The sequence below is a fragment of the Suricata suricatta genome, chromosome 5 (assembly GCF_006229205.1).
Source record: "Suricata suricatta isolate VVHF042 chromosome 5, meerkat_22Aug2017_6uvM2_HiC, whole genome shotgun sequence".
Lineage (NCBI taxonomy): Eukaryota > Metazoa > Chordata > Mammalia > Carnivora > Herpestidae > Suricata > Suricata suricatta.
Window position 1 is genome coordinate 69,716,006 of NC_043704.1, and position 21,980 is coordinate 69,737,985.

Here is a 21,980-nt window from a genome sequence, read left to right on the forward strand (position 1 = left end):
GCAGGTTTTACAAGATCCCCTGAGTCACTAGCATGCAGAGGCTCCCTGGTGTCCAAAGTGCGGGTGTCTCCATGGGCTCTACACCCAGAGCGACCGCCCCGACGGCTCCAGAGCAGAGGCTCGGCCTGGCTGTGCTTTCACGTGCTGGCCGAGGCTCGGGGCTGCTCCAGCTGCATCCTCTGTCACTCACCTTCCTTGCAGACCATGCTTTCACCTCACTGGGGTTTTCCTGCCGTCTCTTAGTGCTGCTGTCCCGTTGGATTCACCAGCTTGGAGTGTTGGTTTCAGGTTTTAACGGTGCTCTATGTTTTCTTCTCAGAGTGGTTGGTGGTAGTGGTGGTGGTGGTGGCCTAGCCGTCCCTCCAGGGTCTCTTTGTGCTGTCTACTGCCCTGCCTTGCAGTGGCACAGCCTCCTCAGAGGTGCTGGGCCCAGCACGGGCAGGGGACACGGCTTCACAACATCACCTGGGACACACTCAGTCCGGTTTGCAGGCGCTTCAGCATTTCTGATGATATCATTCTTGTTTTAATTCCCTCTGCTTTGCATTTGGATCATTATTAACCCACAGACAAGAGTTGAGGTCTTCATGGGTGCCACGCCAGAGGGACAGCTTCTAAGGACAGGGATGACTGAGATGCCCCCTTCTGTGACTCAGTCACGAGACGTGCCCCCAGTTGTGTCGCCCCTCCTGAGGTGATGTTGGTGGCCCTGACTCTTAACCATTGGGAGGAGAAGTAGCAGGAAGCATGGCGTGATGCCCATCCTGGATTCCCAGGGGCAGAAATACCCATGGTTCACGCTGAGGCCGGAATGAGAACCAACCTGCTGTGTTCCCAGAGGCCTATTCTTGTAAAATGTTCCACAAACAGTGACAGCATTCGTGGGGAGTGGGGCACTCATGTGATGTCTGCCACCCCACACAGCCCTCCGCATGGAGGTGCCAGCTTGCTAAGATAAGTGAAGGTCACGAACTCTCTCCCTCAAATTCCCTCAAACACAGCTTGTTTTGGGAAAGAGGATGTTATGTTGTTTCTGGATAATCTTTAACAGAAAATGCAGGACTTACCCCAGACATTCGTGTAGCCTTTTTGTTATCCAGAAATAGGGCAGACACATTAACCCTCCTCCTCAGTCCTGCTTGTTTGATTCCTGTACATTTGTTTCTCTGAAATATTTGCTGAGCCTCAGAACTTCTAGCAAATGGAGTTGAACTTATTAACATAATTTTTACAACAATCTATCAGGAATTGTAATATTAACTGATCACCTTGATTCTACATGTTTCCTTCTAGTAACTATTCATATGCATGTATGTTTTATTTTTGACATATTAATATGCACATCTTATGTTCAATGTTTTACTTAGTATTTTCTAAAATCATATTAATTTTACCTTCACAAGTGCAATTTTAATAGCTGGGGAGTGTGTCACTTATCTGATGTGCCATAATTTGCTCGACCAGCCTGTTTGGGGATATCCTGGGTTGTTTTCACTTTTTGCTACCCTAGCTAACACTGCTACACATCACTTTGCACATACGGCATTTGTTCTTTTGACATCTGCCCTTGGAATAAGTTGCCAGGGGTAGGATTACTAAACCAAAAAGCTGATAGCTTGGATTTTCGAACAAACTTAAGCTCCATTCCTGCATTCTCCAAAAGAGAGGGAAAAGAGTGTTGTTCTCTCTCTGTTAATTACATTTATTTGAGTTTTTTCTTTTTACCCCATCTCAGAAGCAAAGACCTAAAGTAACTCTTAAGTTAGACAACAAGTAGCTTCCTTTTTGAAACTCTCCCTTCTAACTTAAAGGACAAACTTGAAGCCACAGCATGGCCCGAACATTCAACTTTTCACCCTTGCAGTGATCGGTGTCCGACCCTGAAGGGGCAAGTGTTCTGGGGCCTTCTGCTTTGCTGTGCCAGGGGGCAAGCTCACATGTTCCTGCAGGGTTAACCATTATCCCCCAGTTTCTTCTCAAGTAGGAGGAGAAAGACAAAATCCACTGTCCCTCCGTGAGCAGGATTCCCCAAACCAATGACCAAAAGCCACACAGACCAGTCCCTAGTGCTGGTAGAGGGGGATGGGCGGCAGGCCCGTGGCTGGAGCCTCCTCTACTGTGACCACGATAGTCCCTGCTCCTTCCTGCACGACACACACAACTCCTGGCTAAAATAATTTATTATATCCAGGTGTTCCAGCTAGGGGCCCTACCAGAAACAGCTATCTGTGTGTGTGTGTGTGTGTGTGTGTGTGTGTGCACATGTGAGGAGGGAGTTTCTTCTAGCTTCATGGTCTTTAAGTGCTATGCCCTAGAACTTAATACACACTGAAGATCTGTATTTTAAATCCATACTTAACTAAAGCAAAAACAATTTCTCTTCTTTGGATACATTTGAGGCTAGGTTTATGGACTCCTTTCATACCCTGGAAGAGCAACGGGCAGCCCTCTAATGGCCAAAGTTTTGCTGTCCCTCTCCCCCTATTGCGGACGGTGGGTGCTGCCCTGACCTATCGGTCCCCCTGGGAACTCAGCAAACCCTGCTCTCAGCTGCTCCAGAGGCCTGCCTAACGAGAGCCTAGTCCCATCCCTGCTTTGCAGCTGGCCAGAATTCCTGACAAGGGGACAGGCAGGCCTGTCCATACCCATACCACCTCCTATCTCCCTCTGTGATCTCTTCCCTCTAAACATAAAGCTTTGCTTCCCTTCCCTGCCTTGAGCTTTGGACTTGCTGTTTTGCTTCCTAATTGCTATTCCTCATTCCTGGCTAATCTGCTTTTCCTTTGCTGCTCAATGTCTTGCAGTCCTCCTCTTTGCTAGCAGCCCGGCAGGCTTCCACTGAAGTACCTTCTGCTGCAGACCTTGTCAGTGCAATAGAACAATTGGTCAAAAGCAAGCTGGTAAGTGGGGGTCCTGGAGGCAGTCCTGCGTGTGTGTCACCTCCAAGTGGCTCCCAGGGCCTGGCTTCTATCTGCCATGTCCTCCTTTGCACCTATCCTCATTTCTCCTAGAGGACTCTTTCTAAAAACCTGTGCCCCAAAGCCTTTTTTTTTTTTTTTGCCTTTTTTTTTTTTTTTTTTGATTGGGCATATGCAATTAACAGGCCCTTTGGGGATTATGGCTTTGATGAAAGGGAAAAAAATTTCCAAGACAAAATAGCCTTCCTGTGAGCCCAGTCCACTGGCCTACAGGGACACAGCATTTGGACAGTGACTTTTGTGTGTCTGGTTAGCCCTGAAGCTAACTTGGGTGCTGAGACCCAGAACATGGATTGGATCCTTGAAAGCACCAGGTAATTTTATTCGAGGACCCCAGACAACTTTCTAACTTGCAGAGTCTCACAGAAGTAGATTGCTAATTATGAAGGAGAATAGGCAAAAGCATATGGATGCCTCAGCACAAGAGATCAGGGGAGCCTGGTGCATTCCCCACTTGTGGGGGCAAACCAAACTTAGGCCCACTGAACACTAGCCAGGCTTGTAACTGCCGGGGGGGCGGGGCAACCACTGCAGAGAAGGGTCCGGGTGTGGCTGCTGTAGGGTTTTGGCCCCAGGCTGCTGAAAGAGCTCATTTTGGGATGATGCTGTTCCTCCGTGTTTGTACACCAACGCGTGTCCCTACTGGGTGACAATTTGAAGCATATCCCTTGCCTTCACTCTCACCCAGGTTTGGTTTTTCCTGCAACTCTCATTTGGATAAATGTCTGTGCTTCTGCCAGGCTTCCGCTGGACAGTCCTGCGAACCAGCACCATTGAAACCCTTCTCCCCTTGGTCCAGGAATTAGAGGAAAATGATAGTTGCTGTGCAGGGAACACCACCTGATAATAATTCTGATTACAGCAACTGGCTTGTCAAATCTCCCAGCTTAGGGAGTGCCAATGAAATTCAACACATGACTTCCTTCTCCTTCTAAGTTGTCCTTCCTAACTTAGAGTAATTGAGCTGATGTCTTTAGGAGCTGTGACCAGCTCTTGAAAGTTGTCCATTTTCCCTGCCGCCTTCCCTGCGTCGCTGGTGGGATTTGAGTGCTCTTGTGGGCACTGCATTGGCTTCTCAAAGCTCGCCTGTCTGACCACTGCCCACTTGCTCTCCTTTCCTCCCCATACTGACCCACACAGCCTCCTCATTCTCCAAATACCATTAATTTTTTTTTCCCCTTTCACCACCTGAGCCTGAGCCCTGACCTCATGGCTGGACTATTGCAGTATTTGTTGCTTGATCTTCCCCTGCCCCAGTCGGCCTCCCCCCTGGGGCCTCCGTTTCCTGGCTGGTCTTCCACAAGCACTACAATTGCCTTCCTCCTCAATGAGGGCTTGCTGCCTCCCTCTTGCCTACAAGAGCAGCCATCTGCTCCCTGGCTGGGAGACGTGCCTTCAGGTACAAGAGACACTTTGCTGGGGTATAAGAAGACAATCTCAGTCTCTCTTCATCTCATTAGTTAAAAATTATTTGGGGTATATTTATCATGTATGTAATGATAATACATCAGCCCAGAAATATAATTTATAAATAAGTGACATGTTTTGGCAAAGCATGACCAAAATTGTATTTATTGATAGAGGTGTATGACCCAAGGTAAAAGATAAATATAAAGTTCACACGTATCCCATATTCTAATGTTTTACAGCCAGCCTACACCCACTTATTTATCCTGGTTGATGAACTTTGCTCCAACCCAATTGTTTCCCTCACTGTCCCCAAACATGCACTCGGCTTTCCTCTCTTCAAGTTTCTGTCCATACCACCACCCTACTTCTCTGGAATGTTCCCCTGCTCATTTTTGCTTTCTAAAGCGTAACAGTCCTTCAAGGCCCCACTGGAATCTCATGTCTCCAGAAGGGCTTCCCTGACCAGCCCAGGCCAGGTGTCCTGTGCAGTACCATGGCAATTGCTGTGCAAGCCACATGCTGCTGGGGACAGCTCTTAGATAGTTCTATTGGGTTATTTGTTGAAGTATCTTAATCTCTTCATTGTCTCCATCCTCACAGCTTCCCTGCCCAGCTAGATGACTGGTCATTTAGGAGGTTATTTCTCCTCCTCCATTAGTACACATGAGTCTCTCACACTCACACTTTCATCAGTATACACTTGGTGCCAAAATGCTATATTTTTCTCTATTTTGGATTACCTTTATCCTGCTATTACTGCTCACCTTAGCACTGTTGGGAGTCCCTGCAGACTCTAGTTATGTGGTCAGCGTGTCTGGTGTTAAATGGGTAAGTGCAGATATTGAGAAGTTCCATAAGAGCAAGTCTCCCAAAGGAGAGGGAGCGTAGGATAGTGGTGGAGCCGATCCGCCCCGTAACTGGCTCTCAGCAACTGTCTGTGGATGAGTGGTTCCTCTGTGGTACGTTTCCCATAAGAAGAACTTTAACTTCCTCCTCCACCAATAATCACTTCTTGAGGACCTGCAGCAAACCCAGAATTATAGAGATTTCTTTGGCCAAACATGTGAAACCAAGCCCATATCGCGGAGAGGAGTGAGGGAGCAGTAATTTGGTTTCTCGGACTCTTCCACCAAAATTGGATCCTTTGTCCTCTCTTCTACTGTCTTTCTTCCTGTCCCAGTTCACACCCACTGCGGGGCAGTAATGAAGCAGCAGTAGATGGTTGTCTCCCCAGCCATATTTGGGAATCCTGAGTTGCATTCTTACTTTTGAGACTTATATTTTTATTCCTCATTAGCTCTTTAGCTTAAAAGAGGGTAGGATCTAGGGACGCCTGAGTGGCTCAGTCAGTTAAAGACTTTTGTTCAGGTCATGATTTTGTGGTTCATGAGTTTGAGCCCCACATTGGGCTCTGTGCTGACCGCTGAGAGCCTGGAGCCTGCTTCAGATTCTGTGTCTCCCTCTCTCTCTGCCCCTCCCCGCCTCTTCACTCTGTCTGTCTCAAAAAAATGAATTAATATTTAAAAATTAAAGAGGGTAAGATCTAGAACCTATGAAAGTTCTGGAGTTTTTATTTCATTGTAAGTTCAACAGCGTGACTGCTACCAAAATAGCATGTGTGGTCATAGGCTAGGTTAATGCAAGTACAGTGTACAATCAAGGAGAGTAATAGCTCCATTGTACTCAAAGTTCTTCAGCTCATACTGCCATGAGTGGTGTGTGAGTCATGTATTAGGCTCTGAATGCCACATTCTGGAGTGTTCTTGAACTCAGTGAAAGGGCCCCAGAGGAGGTAACCAGTACCCTGTGGTCCATATCCTTTGAAGGAAAGTTGAAGACACTGGGTTAAGTATGGGGAGAAATTAGGAGAGAGAAGGGCTTATGAGAGCTGTCCTGACATAATTGAGGGCTGCTGTGGGAAAGAAGGGTTGGTCTTACTCTTTGTTGCTCCAGAGGGTGGAACCTAGACCTGTGGGTGGAAGTTATCTTAGTTCGGTATAAGATGAGCTAATAAGTTCCTTTCCAATGTACAGTCTGGAAATTTTACAGGGGCATCTCATACACTTGGACTTTTATACCTTGGGCTTGGGTTCTTTCAGCTTTCTTTTTTGGTTGCTCCAGAGATAGCACCAAATTCTGCTCCACCCAAAAGTTCTCAGATCCCCTTATGTCTTGGAGTCCCAGAGCTGTCCTTGGTACTTTTTATGGTCACGTGGTCATGGCTGCACCAAGGCATCTGCCCCAGAGGTGCTGTCCCCGTTGAGCTGGAAACAAGGGTGGATGTTCTCTAGCTCACCGGCAATACAGATAAAGCCCTTACAACTCCCCCAGAACCTCCTCTGGCAAGTCCCTCTGGACATTAATGGACACTTGGGTTCCTATCTGTCAGCCTGGGTCTTTAATCACTGCTTTTATTTACCAGAAGAAGACGCCCACCCACCTCTCCCCAAATAGACCTAACACATTTTTCCCCACGTTTTGTATTAAGGTAGAGTCTCTAACTCCAAGCCACACATAAGGACTCCCCCTTCTTTCCCTGTGTGACCTCTGTGGTCTTTCTTTTTATTTATTTATTTTTTTTAAGTAAACTCTGTCCCCAACACAGGGCTCACACTGACGACCCAGAGATCAAGAGTCACATACATGCTCTACTGACTGAGTCAGCCAGGTGCCCTTCCCTGTGTGACTTTTAATAAAGCTTTTCCTAGACCTGTGGCTGGTGGTGGCAGTGGTGGGTGTGTAAGGAATCAGAGGTCTAGGTGGTAGTCCTGCCTCTGCTACTTACTGTGTAGCCTTGGGCAGGTTACTTAGTCTACTTGGGTCTCTCTTTTATCTCCTTTATCAGCAGTGATGATTCTGTCCCCTGAATCTTATCTCAAAAGAGATACCATGAGGATTGAATAGGTGTGAATGTGCTTTGTAAATTGATAAGTAATCATCCTACAAATGTTAGCTCTTAGCCACCTCATCTGTACTATGAATGCAGGGAAAGGGAACAGTGTCATCCCTATCTTCCACGATCCTGTTCTAGGCATGGGAACATAGAAGGTGTCAGCCAATAGATGACTGGTTGGCTGAAAATTGCAAGGTAATAGCTTAACAATCTATATGATTAGGTTTTATCCCTCAAGTTTAAGGAACAAGAACTTCCTGGCCATGTGAAAATGTATCTCTGAACTTGTGTCTCTAAACATGTGTCTCTGAACAGCCACAAGATTTCACAACCTGCTGAGATGAAAGATCAAGCCTCCTCCCCGAGCCCTTGTCCTCAGGTGGCATGTTACAAGAGTTCATTGGACTTGGGAGGGTACTGATGGTACCTCGCCTGATAATCCCCTACCTTAGGGGGAGGGGCTGGCCAGAATTAAGCAAGACTTCCTGCCCTCTGGTTCTCCTGCTTTGATAGCATTCACCTCCCTAGGCTACCCGTGTGGGCCAAGAAACATGGCTGGGGCCAGGCCACATCTGTGTGTGTTCTTTGCTCTCCGTTAGGTGAACCGGCCTGTTTTGTCAGTGGCAACATAGAGTAAGCCAAGTTCAGAGCCCAGAGAGGAGGAAATAATGGCTCTATCACACCCCTGCTGGAGGTGTGTCTTTTCAGAAACTGGGCTCTTCTGGCATCTCTCCATGGAAAAGGTTCCTGAGCTTGTTGAAATAGAAGAGTTTCAATTAACACCAAAGAACATTTAAGACAGTCACAAACCTAAAATGCCATTTGCCTGAAAAGTCCAGACTTCAGATTTTCCACTACACAGTTTTCTTCCCAATGCCTACCCGTAATTTTTCTGGAAATGACTATGATCTAATACTTTTTGTCCAGAGAATATTATACAAATTTTTAGAAAAGGGTGGGGCAGGTAAGAGGTTGGTGTGGTGCAAGGGGCTGGACCAGCACCCTTTCCTGTTTTATCAGATGACCTTTGACTGCTCCCCAAGAGTCCCATAGTACATTCAATAAATTCTCAGCGTCCTACCCATGTGTAAGCTCTGAGATCAAGCACGGAACCTTCCATAATTGAGCTCACAGTCTAGGGTTAGTGCTCAAAATGCTCTCCTGCCTGGACTGTTAACATTTCCTCCCTGATTTCAGTCTGACATCTCTCTACATGACTTTCAGATGGATTTTTCTTTTCTTTTTTAACTTTTTAATAGTTTTTTTTTACTAATAAAAGCAATATGTGCTTATTCAAGAAAAATTAGATAATAATAAGAATATAAATACAAATTATATCTCTGATAATTATCATCATCTAGATATATTCAGTGCTGAAATGTTGATACATTTTCTCCTAGACCCTTTGAAAAATAATGTAGATAATCAGAATATAGAAATACCTTTTTTTGCCTTATTGTCATATCAGAGACATTTTCCCACATGATGAAAAGCCCTTAGGAATATCAAGATCTTCCTGGGGTGCCTGGGCAGCTCAGTCTGTTAAGTGTCAGACTCTTGACTTTGGCTCAGGTCATGATCTCACAGTTCCGGAGTTCTGGTCCCACGTCGAGCTCTGTGCTGACAGCACAGAGCCTGCTTGGGATCCTATCTCTCTCTCTCTCTCTCTCTCTCTCTCTCACTGCCCCTCCCTGCTCACAGTCTGTCTCTCTCTTTCTCAAAAATAAATAAACATTAAAAAAATTTTTAAACCCTTCTGTCATTCGTTTTAGAAAGTAAAGTCTCCACTTCTTAATGCTACACATAAGGTGTGTATACATATGGTTTATCCCTTTGCACTTCCCCAAGGCTGTCTACCTCACTCTTCGCCTCTTCCTTCCCTGGTGCTCACTCACCCCTATTCACATAACACACAATCACTTGCTACCTCATCCCCCACCCATCACCACTTTCATCACTTTCATACTCCACCCGGGTGTCAGGCTGCTCCCAGCTTCCCAGGCTGCCCCTGGGAGGTCACAGCTGATCCTTTACTCAGCACGCTGCCCCCAACGGTGATGCTCTCCCGTCCGTCCGTGTAGCCACTGAAACCTTTTTATTTCTCAATACTCACTTCAAGCATTGTCTCTTCCATCAAGTGTTTCCCTTCCCCTTCCACCCCAACATAGAGCTGTCCACCCCCTTTTTCATCCTCCTTGGTAACTTTTTCATCTAGAATAGCACCCAGGATAGGGTAGGAAGCCAAATATTATTTATTGTCATTCTGCAGTGCTTGGCAAATAGATATTTGCTTGAGTACAAACAAGTGATCAGCCACAGTCCTGTGTAACGAATGCAGTTCAGGGAATATGTAAATGGTGCTTAGAGGAGCCTAGAGGAGGGGGATTTTATGGGTGTGTGTAATCCACAATCCAGCAAACAGGAAATGTGTTCATTTTTAATGTGGTGACAGCCTTCCTCTTCACTTAATCTACTGCTTTGAATCCTATTTGCATTTCTGTTCCCTGACCTTGGACCAGCTGAGGGAACTTTTGTTGTTCTCTCCCTGTATACCTTTTCCTTTGCCTCCTGAGACCGTTGTGGACTGAGCCCCGGACAAGGCAGAAGTCCTCCCTGTGGCTACACAGCCCACTACTCATCAGACTGGTGTCTACTTCCCACCAGACACAGATACTTGCAGGTCGCCCCCAGCTGCCCTTGCCTGGGACCCAGTATCCCTGCTGCAGCACAGGCAACCAGGTCTCAGAGGGAATCATATTTGAATTATAAGCTTTGATAATCAACACCATTATTTGAGGCAGATCACCCAGACTACAGCTTAGCAGACCCTTTATTTCTCTCTTTTTCTTCTTTCACTGCCTCTGCCCTGCTCACCCCCTTGCAGAGAGACTTTCCCCAGATATCATTTGGGCTTCTTTGCTCATAGAACAGGTCAGGCAGGATGATATGGAACATATTTCCCTGCATGACACTTTGGTCTCCACAGATGTCCTTCATTTCAGAAGGTTGAAAATAGACCACGCCCAGTGGGACATTGCACAGGAGAGCCTTGTAGGCAGAGATGTAAGCCTGTCTCCCCAGGCCTCGCAGTCAGCATTCTGCCAGCCAACAGGCTGCAGAACAAAGGCTGTAATAGGACAATGGGACAAGGAGGAGAGGAAGTAAAAGGCATGTAATCAGATCAATCACCAGCTAGGTCCATCTGCCTGGGGAGCCTGTCTCTGGTGATGGCACCAGCGGACATGTCACATGTCTCGAAAAGCCTGCCCGTCCACTGGTTTGTCAGACCTCAGCACCAGACACTCTCATTTTCTTAATAACTGGTTACAGATCCTGAATCTATAAATTTTACTAAACTCTCCTTGACCTTTCTGTATTTTTAGCCTGTGCTGCTTTTCGGGATAACTTCCATGGTTGATTACTTGTCCTATAAAATAACTTTTCAAGTTAAAAGAAATTCTCTCAAACCTGAAGACACTATCTTCTTAATTCTGGTTTCTACTGTTGGTAACAAATTCATGTTTGGCCCTTGGTACATTTTGTTGATTTGGGGGTGGGGTGAGAGGTAAGAAGGTTGATGTCTCTTCTCAGCTTTAAATTTTTCACCTTTAGGGGAGCCTGGGTGGCTCAGTCAGTTAGGCGTCTGACTCTTGATTTCAGCTCAGGTCATGATCTCACAGTTCAGGAGATAGAGCCCCACGTCGGGCTCTGCACTTACACCACGGTGCCTGCTTGGGATTCTCTCTCTCCCTGTCTCTCTCTGCCCCTCTTCTGCTCACACATATGCTCTCTTTCTCTTTCTCAAAAATAGAAATAGATAATTAAAAATATCAGCTTTAAGTCTTAATACTCCCCACCTGTTCTGATATAATGACTGGCCCATTGGGCACCTCATTTGATTGTTGTTTCATTCCCCTGGAACTTTCCTATTTTTCTTTGGCCCATCTTGAAATAGAGCAGCTGAGAGAATTTGGACAGGTACTCTAAGTGCAAGTTGTTTAAGACCATGCTGAAGCCTTTTGTTTCTCCTACCTTTTTGGACACTTTTTAATTTTTGTGATTTTAACCTTAGAGCTGATGTTTTCAAAGACTACCAAAGTGAAGCCTTTTCTTTGAGCCTCAGAGGCTGTTGTAAATAGGCCCCTTGTATGGATAGTTTGGATTTGGACTCCCATATTTGTTTTGGAGTTGCTCACCCTGACCTTGATCTCCAGTCTTACTGTTTATCCACATTGCTTCTGCCAGTTTCCATAATGAAATGCTAAGTGTCACTGTGTGGTCTTTCTTCAAGGACACCTGTAAAAATGCAAAGATGGGCCCCATTTTTTAGTATCCTTCTTGTTAACAGTTCCATCCGAGGGCGAGGGTGTGGGGAGCTCATCATTATAGAACATTTTTAATTTTTCAAGGGATCTACAACTATTGTCTCTGTCTATTCCTTAGCAGTCTATAGAAAGGAGAGACCTGATCTGAAAATTGAAAATAACAAAAGCATGCATGGAATAATTACCGCTGTCTCGCTCAAGATGGTCCAGTGACTAGCAGATCTGGAGTTGGAATCCTTTGACCTCAACTCTTTCTAGAGTACTGTAGTAATCCCTTTAGCTTATTTCTCAATCCTGCAGTACCTTAATTAAAAGAAATTAACGGAATTCATAAATGAAAGAAAACCCTTGGTAAATAACCTTAGCAAAGACATTTTTAGGAAAGGCTAAATCTCTTGCTCTCTTCTTATATACATCTCATTGGCCTCTTGGGGGGGAAATGTAGCTGATTTAACAAATGCAGGTTTAGTCAACTAGTTCTCCTATCCCTACCCTCTCCTTATCAATTGGCGTTTGATGGTCCTACAACTTTTCATTTCTAACTGTTCAATTAGCATAGAATTACAATGGTTAGTATTACCTCTGGTGCTCTTGCCCAGAGATGTCACTTTGGACAGTTTTCATCATGTCAGGAAATGTCAGCCCAGGACGCCAAGCTCCTCCTGATAGCCCGAGAAGGCGGCAGCTCTGGGCTGTCTGCTGCTGAAGAGGGGAGGACCTGGCTTCTTGGTGCTTTATTGACATTCGGTGAGCACAGCCTGGGCTACTGACCCACCAAGTCGGCTGCTGTGAGGCTGGAGGGGACACAAGGACTTCCGGATGACTTTTCAATGTCCAGTTCTCTAAGGCTATTTTTCTCTTCTTTCCAGAGTCTAGAAGGAGGCTCATACCGGGGAAGCCTGAAAGACCCTGCAGGCTGCCTGAATGAGGGGATGACCCCACCCACACCTCCTAGAAACCTGGAAGAAGAACAGAAAGCCAAAGCCCTGAGAGGCAGGATGTAAGTGGCTCCCCCAGATTCTATCCTGGTGCGCATGTATACGGTGGACAATGGGCTAAGGTTGGAGGAAGTTTGGGGAGAATTACACTAGATTTCCATTGATATCACTCATTCTGAGTAAAGGTGACCTAGATCTGTGCAGTGTGGCGTTGATGAACAAGGCACTGTAGTGGCACTGACTTTAAGAATTTTAGGCTGAGGTATTTCCTGGGAGACAGCGGCTATTACTGACCAAGTGTGGTTATAACCAAGGTCTGTTACAAGTGTGACACATACTGACAAAAGGAAACCAACAAAGTTTAGGAAACTCTGGGACTATTACTATGGTCTCATATTAGAGAATTCATGGCAGAAAATAGGAAGAGTTTCATCTGAGGAAACGTTTCTCAAAGTGAAGGGACACAGTACATAAGAGAAGGGAGCCACTGTACCAGCTAGCCAGGGCCTAGCTCTACTCCCTCTCTAAAGGTTTAGTTTTGCATCCATTCGTGGGCTTAGCTCCAAGAGAATCACTTCACTTTTTTAATAGTTAGTGGGGGTAAATACAGTTCACAATCCCAGTCCGTTTCACAAAAACCTATATACCATGCAAGGTTTGATTTATCTACCCTGAGGTGAAGTCAATCTTTTACTACTTGGGATGATCAAGAAGATATCAGATACCATGAATGGAAAACCACAATCCCTCCAAAACTTTGTTTTCTTATTTAGGGTTTGGCTCTATGTTAGAAGCAGAGCCTTATGAGTCTTCCACGCAGCCTGGTGTGTGAGAGATCATAAGCACAGACAGCTGATTCCTCCCTGTTGCTAATCAGTCTGTCCTTCTCCCCTCAGACTCCTCGTCCCTTTAACCTGGTCACAGACACGAGGATTAGCAAAAATGAGTGAGGCCAGGTCCTTCTGTTGCCTGGAAACAGGCAAAGTGAACATTTATAACTTTCTTTCCTGGGAAACTGAAGTAGAAACGTCATAGACAGGGCCTGGCCTCTGAGCAGGGCTGTCACCTCACAGCGGAGCAGAGCAAGTGTCTCTTCAGTTCCATATTTACCCCTCAACTTTATGTGTACTCAGGGAACCCCAAGAAGGGAATAGAGGTAGAAAAATACCATCCGCAAATGGAAATTTTCTAGGACTGGTACAAAGCTGGTTCTCTTTTGCTTCTCAGGGTTGTTTTTACATAGATGAGAGCTGGAGCCGATATTCCAGTTCTTTGTCAAGCCAAAGCAAAACTTGGGTCAGGGAGGAGACCTTTGGGGTAGCAGGTGTCCTTGGCAAAGCCCTTCACTGCTCTTGTCACTTCAGTTACACAAACAGTCATGTAAGCCATTGTCCTGCTTCCAGATGTGATATTGTCTGATTTTGTTCCAACAGACAAAAGTTTGTTACCTCTTTAACTCACTTTGCCCATTTCTTCTCCCTCTTCCCATTCTCTTGCCTGACTCTACAGCTCTCCACATCCTGGGCTATCCTGAAAACCCAGCTATTAGAGTATCTCATTGCTCTTGCTGTAACTTAGGGCCACAATGAAAGAGAGGATACAGAGGTGTCATATGTGAAGGCCGTGTGAGGCTAGAGGCTGAGTCAGGCGGGCAGGTACAGAGAATGGAGACTCAATCCAGACATTGAAGGGTTAAATGGGTGCTCCATGGAGAAAAGATGAAAACAAAGGCTGAGAGCAGATTTGATTGTCTTGAAGTTTTAGTCACTCATTCATTCAATAATAGGTGTTAAGGGGCACCTGGACGGCTTGGTTGGTTCGGCCTGGTTGGTTGAGCATCTGACTCTTGATTTTGGCTCAGGTCATGATCCCAGGGTCATGGGATTGAGCCCCTTTAAAATTAAAAATGTTGTAAATAGGTATTTAATGCCTATTATGCATGGGATGTATCAGTAAATAAAACAATAAGTCTTTGCTCTCATGGCAAATTTGCACTATAAAGAGAGAAATAATACAATAAGCAGAATAAAAATAAATTACTTAATATGTTAGAAGCTGGGAAAAGAAAAAGTAGTGAGGGCGATTCAGAGTATGGTTGGGGCCATGCTGCACTTTCAGATGGTTCTGACATTTACACAGAGACCAAAAGGGGGTAAGGAATTAGCCATTCACCGCGGAGGAAGAGTGTTCTTGGCCGAGGGGACAGCCAGCGCAAAGGCTCTAAGAGATTTTCTGTGCAAGACCAGCTGTTCCTCACCATGGTGAAACATAGAGGTTAGAAGTAGGTCTAGGTCTGGGCTGTAGCTGGTAGAGGTTTAGTTGGACCAAAGAATAACATTTACCTCATAAATAATCTTTACTAATAAGAACTGAACATCTTTCAAAAATGCTTTATTGTCAGTTCATTTGATCATGCACGGTCTTGTGATGCCTATAACTTAAATCTTTTCTGTGCCTCTTCAGAATGTCTGGTAAATTGTCATGATCTCCCCAAGTATTTCATCAGCCCTTCAAGGGAAGTGATGCCGGGTCCACCAGCAGCACCCAGTCTAATCAGCTCCCTTCCGGCAAGGCTGGAGAGCCCAAGAGAGCCCTCAATCTGTCAGCAGACAGCATAGGATAAAAATATCCCCTGGAGACAGAGAGCTGGACTTCATCTCCAGAGGGCCCTCCCAACCCCAAATTCCCACTCCCATCTTCCTGTGGGTTTTCTTTTACCACTTTCTTCCAAGCAGTAACATGGGCCATGCTAAAGATACATTTAAATGCTTTTATTTGGCCTTGCCGGTTCCTTCCTGTGGCCTATAACGCATGATTGTGGATTGTGTGTGTTAGAGAGAGGAAACTGTTTGGAAGTACTGGACATGCTGATAAAGGAGCAAATGTTCCTTTTGCTTTCTCCCCATCACCCTGAGGCCCAGACCCAGGGATTTGTTGGCTTATCTATGCGGTATAGATCAAGAATTTCATATGAATTGCTTCCTGGGGTCAGAATGGTTACAACCCTTACGCCGGGGTCCCCTTTGGACATCCCAGAACTTTATCCCTTCTGCCCTTTGGGCCCAAAATGCAGTTGCACGGCTCCAGGTGAAACTCTTTCAAGCTTAGCTAGTACGAGTCAGACTCCAGTAAGCCGCACGGCACCTAGTCCTGCTCCAGGACACGGCCCGGTGAGTTTTATGTCCAGCTCTTTACTACCTGGACAGAGAGAAAGGGAAGTGCTTGGTTTTGAGGCCTCAGTGACTCCAAAGAGCCAGTCTGAGTAGCTTGTCAAGTAGCAGGCAACAGTGAAAGAGCAGAGGCTTTGGACTCTGGTATAATAGGTTCAAATCCCAACTCTGCTACAGATTTTGTCATCATGGGTAATACAGCCTCAAGAGTTTTCATCTATATGAAATGGGGCTTATAATACCTACCTTGATATAAGCATGAGAAAACCCAGATAAAGCATTGGCACAAAGTAAATGCTCCAAGAGGAGGAAATCATTAACAAGAAAGAAACCATGAAAGCAAGTGTCCTTGTAGTGGTTAACCGCCCCCCCCCCCCCGGCCCCATCTGGTGGGCAAGCGGGGGCTGCTGCATGGAAAGTGGGGATGACGGGATGTCGACAGCCCATCTTTCTGGCCTTGACTGGGAGTTTTGCAGACCAGTTACCAGGGACACCTCTCTGAATAATTGTAGCTTCTCTGTCTCAGAATCCTCACTTGATGTTGGCATCTCTGAGGCCTCCAAGGTTGGTTATCAAGCATATGTCTTTCTCCTCTTGGTAAGCAAAGAATGGAGTTGAAAGGAAGGAAAAAAAAGTCTCACGTTGATCCCTTGGCCACAAAGCTTTCATAACTGAGTTTTGCCGAAGTGCCTGTTATCCTTCCTGTCTTGTGTCAGTATGACAGTTCAGTTATAGGTGAGTGAGGAAGGACCATTAAGAACAGAAAAAAGGGGCTTCCTGGGGGGCTCAGTTGGTTGAGTGTCTCTGATTCTTGATTGCAGCTCAGGGTACGATCTCCCTGTTCGTGAGCTAGAACCCCGTGTTGGGCTCTCTGCTGACAGCACGGAGCCTGCTTGGGCTTGTCTCTCTCCGTCTGTCCCTGTCCCTCCCCCTTCAAAATAAATAAATAAACTTTAAAAAAAAAAAAAGAAGAGTAACAGAAAGAAAAGTGCTGAGTGGTGAGCATTGCCATCCCTCTGGCTGTTGTGTGCCACCTGAGAAAGCCCCTCTTGGCTCAGTGCCCTCCAGTCCTCAGAGGGACCCCCTCACAGAGAGAGCGACAGTAAGCGCCTTCCAAGAGCTGCCACATATGGGGCGTGGGGTGGTCTTGTCATAAAGGTGCCAAAGTAACTTTCCTGTCAACTAAAGTGTGACGATTTCTTGCTTCACGATGAAGAGGACCCTCATTGTTCTTAATCTCCTGCTCAGGTTTGTCTTGAATGAGCTGGTGCAGACAGAAAAGGACTATGTCAAAGATCTGGGGATAGTGGTGGAGGTGAGTATGTGGCTCGGAGTGGGTCTGCGGTCACCCAACCCGGGCATGTTGGTCCGTCCCTGAGCTGAGGTGTTTGTAACTTGAGGGCTACATGTTTTTAACATGGTATTTTTTAGTCTCTCTGGGTATTTGCAGAAATTAAATGAAAAATGATAATAGATCTGATGAAATATGTAGGGTTGTTTTTCTTTTCTCCTTGAAATATCATGAAAGATTCAGAGGGAGATGGGGTCCTAAATGTTACAGCACTGGGGGAGCCTCTTGGTCAGAGCTGAGTCCTTTCACCTGGTTTTTGGTGACCAAGTTTCTATCTGAAGAACTCCTCTTTGGCGTTTAACCATGTGAACATATATTCTTCAGAATTACCAGCCACCATGGGCACTAAGCAGGGCACTCCTAGTAAGAGCTTGGGGCTTAGAGTCTCCTTAGATTCTAAGGAGGATGTTATGGCTACCAAGAGGACAGACAGAAGTCCACCCATAAGACAAGATCTTGACACGTCCACAGTTAGGCGTCAACTTGGTAGTATATAAAACAGCTCTTTCTCCTAAGGATTTACTTTAGGGGCACTTAGATACTTGGATGAGAAATACTTTCGCTTAAGGGGACTGGAGACAACAAAAGGGACCCAGAACTCCATCAGAATTGTGTCTGTCACTCTGCACGGGGTAAAGTCCTGGCTGAACACTGAGAAACCACAGAAAGCGGGCACTTACAGGGGGCTGCAGTGTGGGGCTTGTCAAGAAAGCTGCCTCCTGAAGACACCCTGCTGACCGCTGCCTCTGCCCTACAGGGCTTCATGAAGAGAATAGAAGAAAAGGGTGTCCCTGAGGACATGCGAGGGAAGGATAAAATCGTGTTTGGAAATATTCACCAGATTTACGACTGGCATAAGGAGTAAGTGCTACGTTTTCCTGAGGACCCGGGGGGAGGGGCATCCTAGGAACCCAGGACCCTCCCATCCTCCCCGTGAATCTCACCTTAGGAGTAGGGTAGGGTTTGGGGAGATTCTGGTGTCCTTTATCTCCTCACCAAGAAATAATATGGTTCTGAAGGATGTGGCTTCCTTCCCTTACCCGCTCCCTCCTTTTAGTTTTTTCCTGGCTGAACTGGAAAAATGTATCCAGGAGCAAGACAGGCTGGCACAGCTCTTCATCAAACACGTGAGTGCTTCCTTCCCCCTCTCTGCCCCCCCAGCTGCCCACCCCCCAACCCCCACCCTGGCTTCTGTGTTTGCCTCTGAGAATTCCTTCTCTCCCCTGCTCTTCCTCAACTTGCCTTCCTCCTCGCCCCTCTCTGAGCTGTTGCCTTCTCTCTAACCTCCTCGGCAATTTGAAAGATGGGCTCTTGCCTCGCGCGTGTACTCTTCTACCCACGATATGTAACTGCCTCGGTGTGTCCCTGAGGTGTGGAGCATGTCTGTGGTTCTCGGGGTGAGCAGACCAGCCCCCGGGAGCCCCGGGATGCCTGAGCGCCTTCTCCCCTGCCGATGCAGGAGCGGAAGCTGCACATCTACGTGTGGTACTGCCAGAACAAGCCGCGCTCCGAGTACCTCGTCGCAGAGTACGACGCTTACTTTGAAGTAAGCTGCCTGGGCTTTGCTGGGCCGGGTGGGGGAGGAAAGTCAGGCCAAGGCAGCCACATTCAGAAATGTCAGTCGTACCCATCCACAGGCCCCCCCCATCCAGTGCTGCCACCCCTTCAGGACAGGGAGAGCTGGCTCTGCAGGGCCGTTCACTTGGCTAGATTCCCGATGACCGCCTTTGTTTGCGGAGTTACTATCACCCAGACACTACTTCCATGGCCCCAGCTCAGACCATGCCTGTACTCTTCCTACCAGTCCTTGGACACACAGAGGCCCCTGCTCCTTGTCCCCATGCTCTGAGTCACCTCATGCTCTCTGCTCTCATTCCCAGAGGTTCTGTCAAGCACCATAAAGTGTTTGTTTTGCCTCAACCTGGAAATGCTTATTTTGCTGGAGGAGAGGCAAGGCTCTCCCTTGGAAAGAGCCCTCACCTGAGTGTTTGCAGATCTGCACTGAGGGCCCAGCTCACTTAGGCCTGTACTAGGAGAAGCCCTTGATTCCTGACATGGGCCATGGAGCAGCAGAGAGAACAGAATACCCATCCCAGCTTGTCCGCAGGGCTGTGGTGAGGACACAGGGTGGGAAAGTGCTGGACATGCAGAACGGTGTGGCAGTGTGTGCTATGTGTTGTCAATAACACATTAGCAATTGTGTAGGCAAGTCCGCCTTTTGCGTAGGCTAAGGATTCTCAGACCTTATTGCAAAAGCCAAGACCTGTCTCACCTCGAACCCTAATCCCCAGGACCCCAGTTCTTTGGCTTCTTTTTTTTTTCCTAACATGGCTCCCTTGTGTTCCAGGAGGTGAAACAGGAGATAAATCAAAGGCTGACACTTAGCGACTTCCTTATCAAGCCAATTCAGAGAATCACAAAATACCAGTTGCTCCTCAAGGTAAGAGAGCTGTGAGCCTAGGGCAGAGCCAGAGAAGGGTCTTCCTAAGCTCTGAGCTGCTGAGCAGGTTAGCATGAGGCTGGTCGCCACCACACTTTTCCCATGAACTGGGGGGGGGGAAGAGGGGGATCTGTGGGCTTTTACCTTGCCTGTCGGTTTCTCGTGTCAGCTCCGCCTCCAAATAAATTGCATGCGCATCGTTTCTGCTTTTAAGGTTGGTTTTTTGTTCACTGTCTTTCTTTCAATTCACTTTCTTCCTTTGTCACCATCACTGACTTGGGACCTTTAAAAAATAAAAAAATAGTAAGAGCATAAAATCAGAGCGACCACAAGGAGAAAGAAAAGCAAAGGCAAGACCCTAGAAAGCTGAGATGAGTAATATGCACAATTTGATCACATTTTACTTTTTACAATGGCTTAATTTGGTTTGTCTTACAGAATATGAGGTAAATGGAAGAGAGAGATTGAGCTTTCCTTTCTCCCAGGCTTTCTGGACATTAGCCCCACTCTCTTCCTGTTCACGATCTCCCTCTCCCTTCTTCCCTCCCTCCCCACCTCCCTTTTCCCATAACTTTTAATCTCTGAGTCTTTGAGGTTTTTCTCCATGTTGTTGTTTCCAATATGACTCATAAGTTCATATCTCAGCTTCTACAACGCACTGCCATGTCTGCTGGGGAGGAAAGTAGCCTGGGTATCATCACAGGCTTTATGATGCTGGGGGTTTTATAGTGCTCTGTTTTCCTAACTGATGTCACCCTCCTGCACCCATCCCCGCTCCCCCCACTTGCTAGGACTTCCTGAGATACAGTGAGAAGGCTGGTTTGGAGTGTTCAGATATCGAGGTGAGTCTTCTGCTCCCGGTGCTGGCTGCTCTCGGAGCCAGTGTTGGCGTCTCACTCTAAGGGGGAGGAGCGGGCTCTAGAGGGCCGGTGGCTTAGCTGACGCCTCTCAGGGAGAGCCCCCTGCGAGCAGGTACTCCACAGGGTGAGAAATGGCAAGTAGTAACAAACACGCTGTGTGCTTTTCTGGAACCCGAGAATTCTGTCCTGGGACAGAGCAGTTTCACCCCACTCCTGTTCTCTGTGTGGCTCCGGTGACATATGGTGGGAAAGGGTCCGCTAACATCCTTCAGAGATAGAGCATTTCAGTACGCAGTCTTATCCACGAATGCAGGTACTATTTGAGTTCAATATGTAAGATATCCCATTTTCCCTCCCTCTTCCACCCCCGAGGATTACTACCTAAGTGAAGTCCTTTGAGACAGTGTCGCCATGGGGATTATTTTAAGCCGGAGAAGTTACAGACCATTCTGGCAGGTTATTTTAGGTTAAAACTTCTAGAGTTTCACAAAGCAGGCTAAGCTGTCACTTAGGCAGCCGAGAAGCAACAGAGAGAAGAAAGAAAATATGAGAAGGAAGGCGAATTGCTAAATGAAAGGAGGAAGGAGGAAAAGGCAAGCTGGGTAGCGTCCCCCCCCACACACATGGTTCACTCGGAGTCCTGTATACCCCAGCTGGAACAGAAACCCCCGCCCTTTTCTAGATGTGGGTGACAGGGACCAGGGTCCTTTCCCAGAATGAAGGAGCCGCTAGGAGGTCACGGAACTGTGCTAAGCTTCCTGCCTGAGAGCTCATCCCCTTGCTGAGCCATTATTATTCTTCCCCACAGAAAGCGGTGGAGTTAATGTGCCTTGTTCCAAAACGCTGCAATGACATGATGAATCTGGGACGCCTGCAGGGCTTCGAGGTGAGCCCTTTTAGAAGGCTTCCGAGCCTGAGCCTGTCTCTCCTGGACAGCGGGAGCCCCGGCTGTGAGGCCCTGTGCCCGCCTCCACGGCCGGCCGCCTCCACTTACCTTCTGTGCCTTTGTTCCAGGCCCCTCTGGCTCACGGGCCCAGGAGGTTTATCCATTTAGGATATGCAGTGATAGGGCAGCGAGAAAAAGTTACAGAGCAGTCCATGAAGCTGGAGTCACAATTCCAAGGGGGCTGGAAAGGCCCAAAGTTCCTTTTAACTGTGGACCTGGCAGCGACCTCTTTCATTTTCTTTCTTGCTTGAGAAGTAAATGCTGGGAATTTGAGGGAGCCCGGGACTATGGGATGGAAGTACACCAGAGGGAAAATGGAACACTTTTTTTTTCTTTAAGAGGATGCTTCTAATAAAGAGATCCGCATATTGGCTAGCTTTTCAGTTAAATGAACATTTAAAGCTTTAACACATCATGTGCATGCACATTTCTATTCTTTGAAGAAGAGAATCTAATCTTTTTTTTATATTTGTTTATGGTTTTTATTTTTTGAGAGAGAGAGAAAGAGAGATAGAGAGAGAGAGACAGCGTGAGCAGGAGAGGGCCAGAGAGAGAGAGAGAGACAGAGAATCTGAAGGAAGGCTCCAGGCTCTGAGCTAGCTGTCAGCACAGAGCCCGATGCGGGGCTTGAGCCCACAAACCATGAGATCATGACCTGAGCTGAAGTCA

At 46.9% G+C, this 21,980-nt stretch overlaps 1 protein-coding gene across 1 annotated transcript in view; it reads left to right on the forward strand.

Annotated features, from left to right (window-relative positions):
* KALRN (kalirin RhoGEF kinase) overlaps nt 1-21,980 on the forward strand; it is a 609,954-nt gene that overhangs the window by 577,707 nt on the left and 10,267 nt on the right. Inside the window, exons 36-44 of the mRNA XM_029938721.1 lie at nt 2,805-2,900; nt 12,476-12,606; nt 16,963-17,029; nt 17,823-17,926; nt 18,123-18,192; nt 18,525-18,611; nt 19,413-19,505; nt 20,297-20,347; nt 21,174-21,251. Of these exons, the coding sequence (XP_029794581.1) occupies nt 2,805-2,900; nt 12,476-12,606; nt 16,963-17,029; nt 17,823-17,926; nt 18,123-18,192; nt 18,525-18,611; nt 19,413-19,505; nt 20,297-20,347; nt 21,174-21,251 (777 nt within the window). The remainder of the gene's footprint in view (nt 1-2,804; nt 2,901-12,475; nt 12,607-16,962; nt 17,030-17,822; nt 17,927-18,122; nt 18,193-18,524; nt 18,612-19,412; nt 19,506-20,296; nt 20,348-21,173; nt 21,252-21,980) is intronic.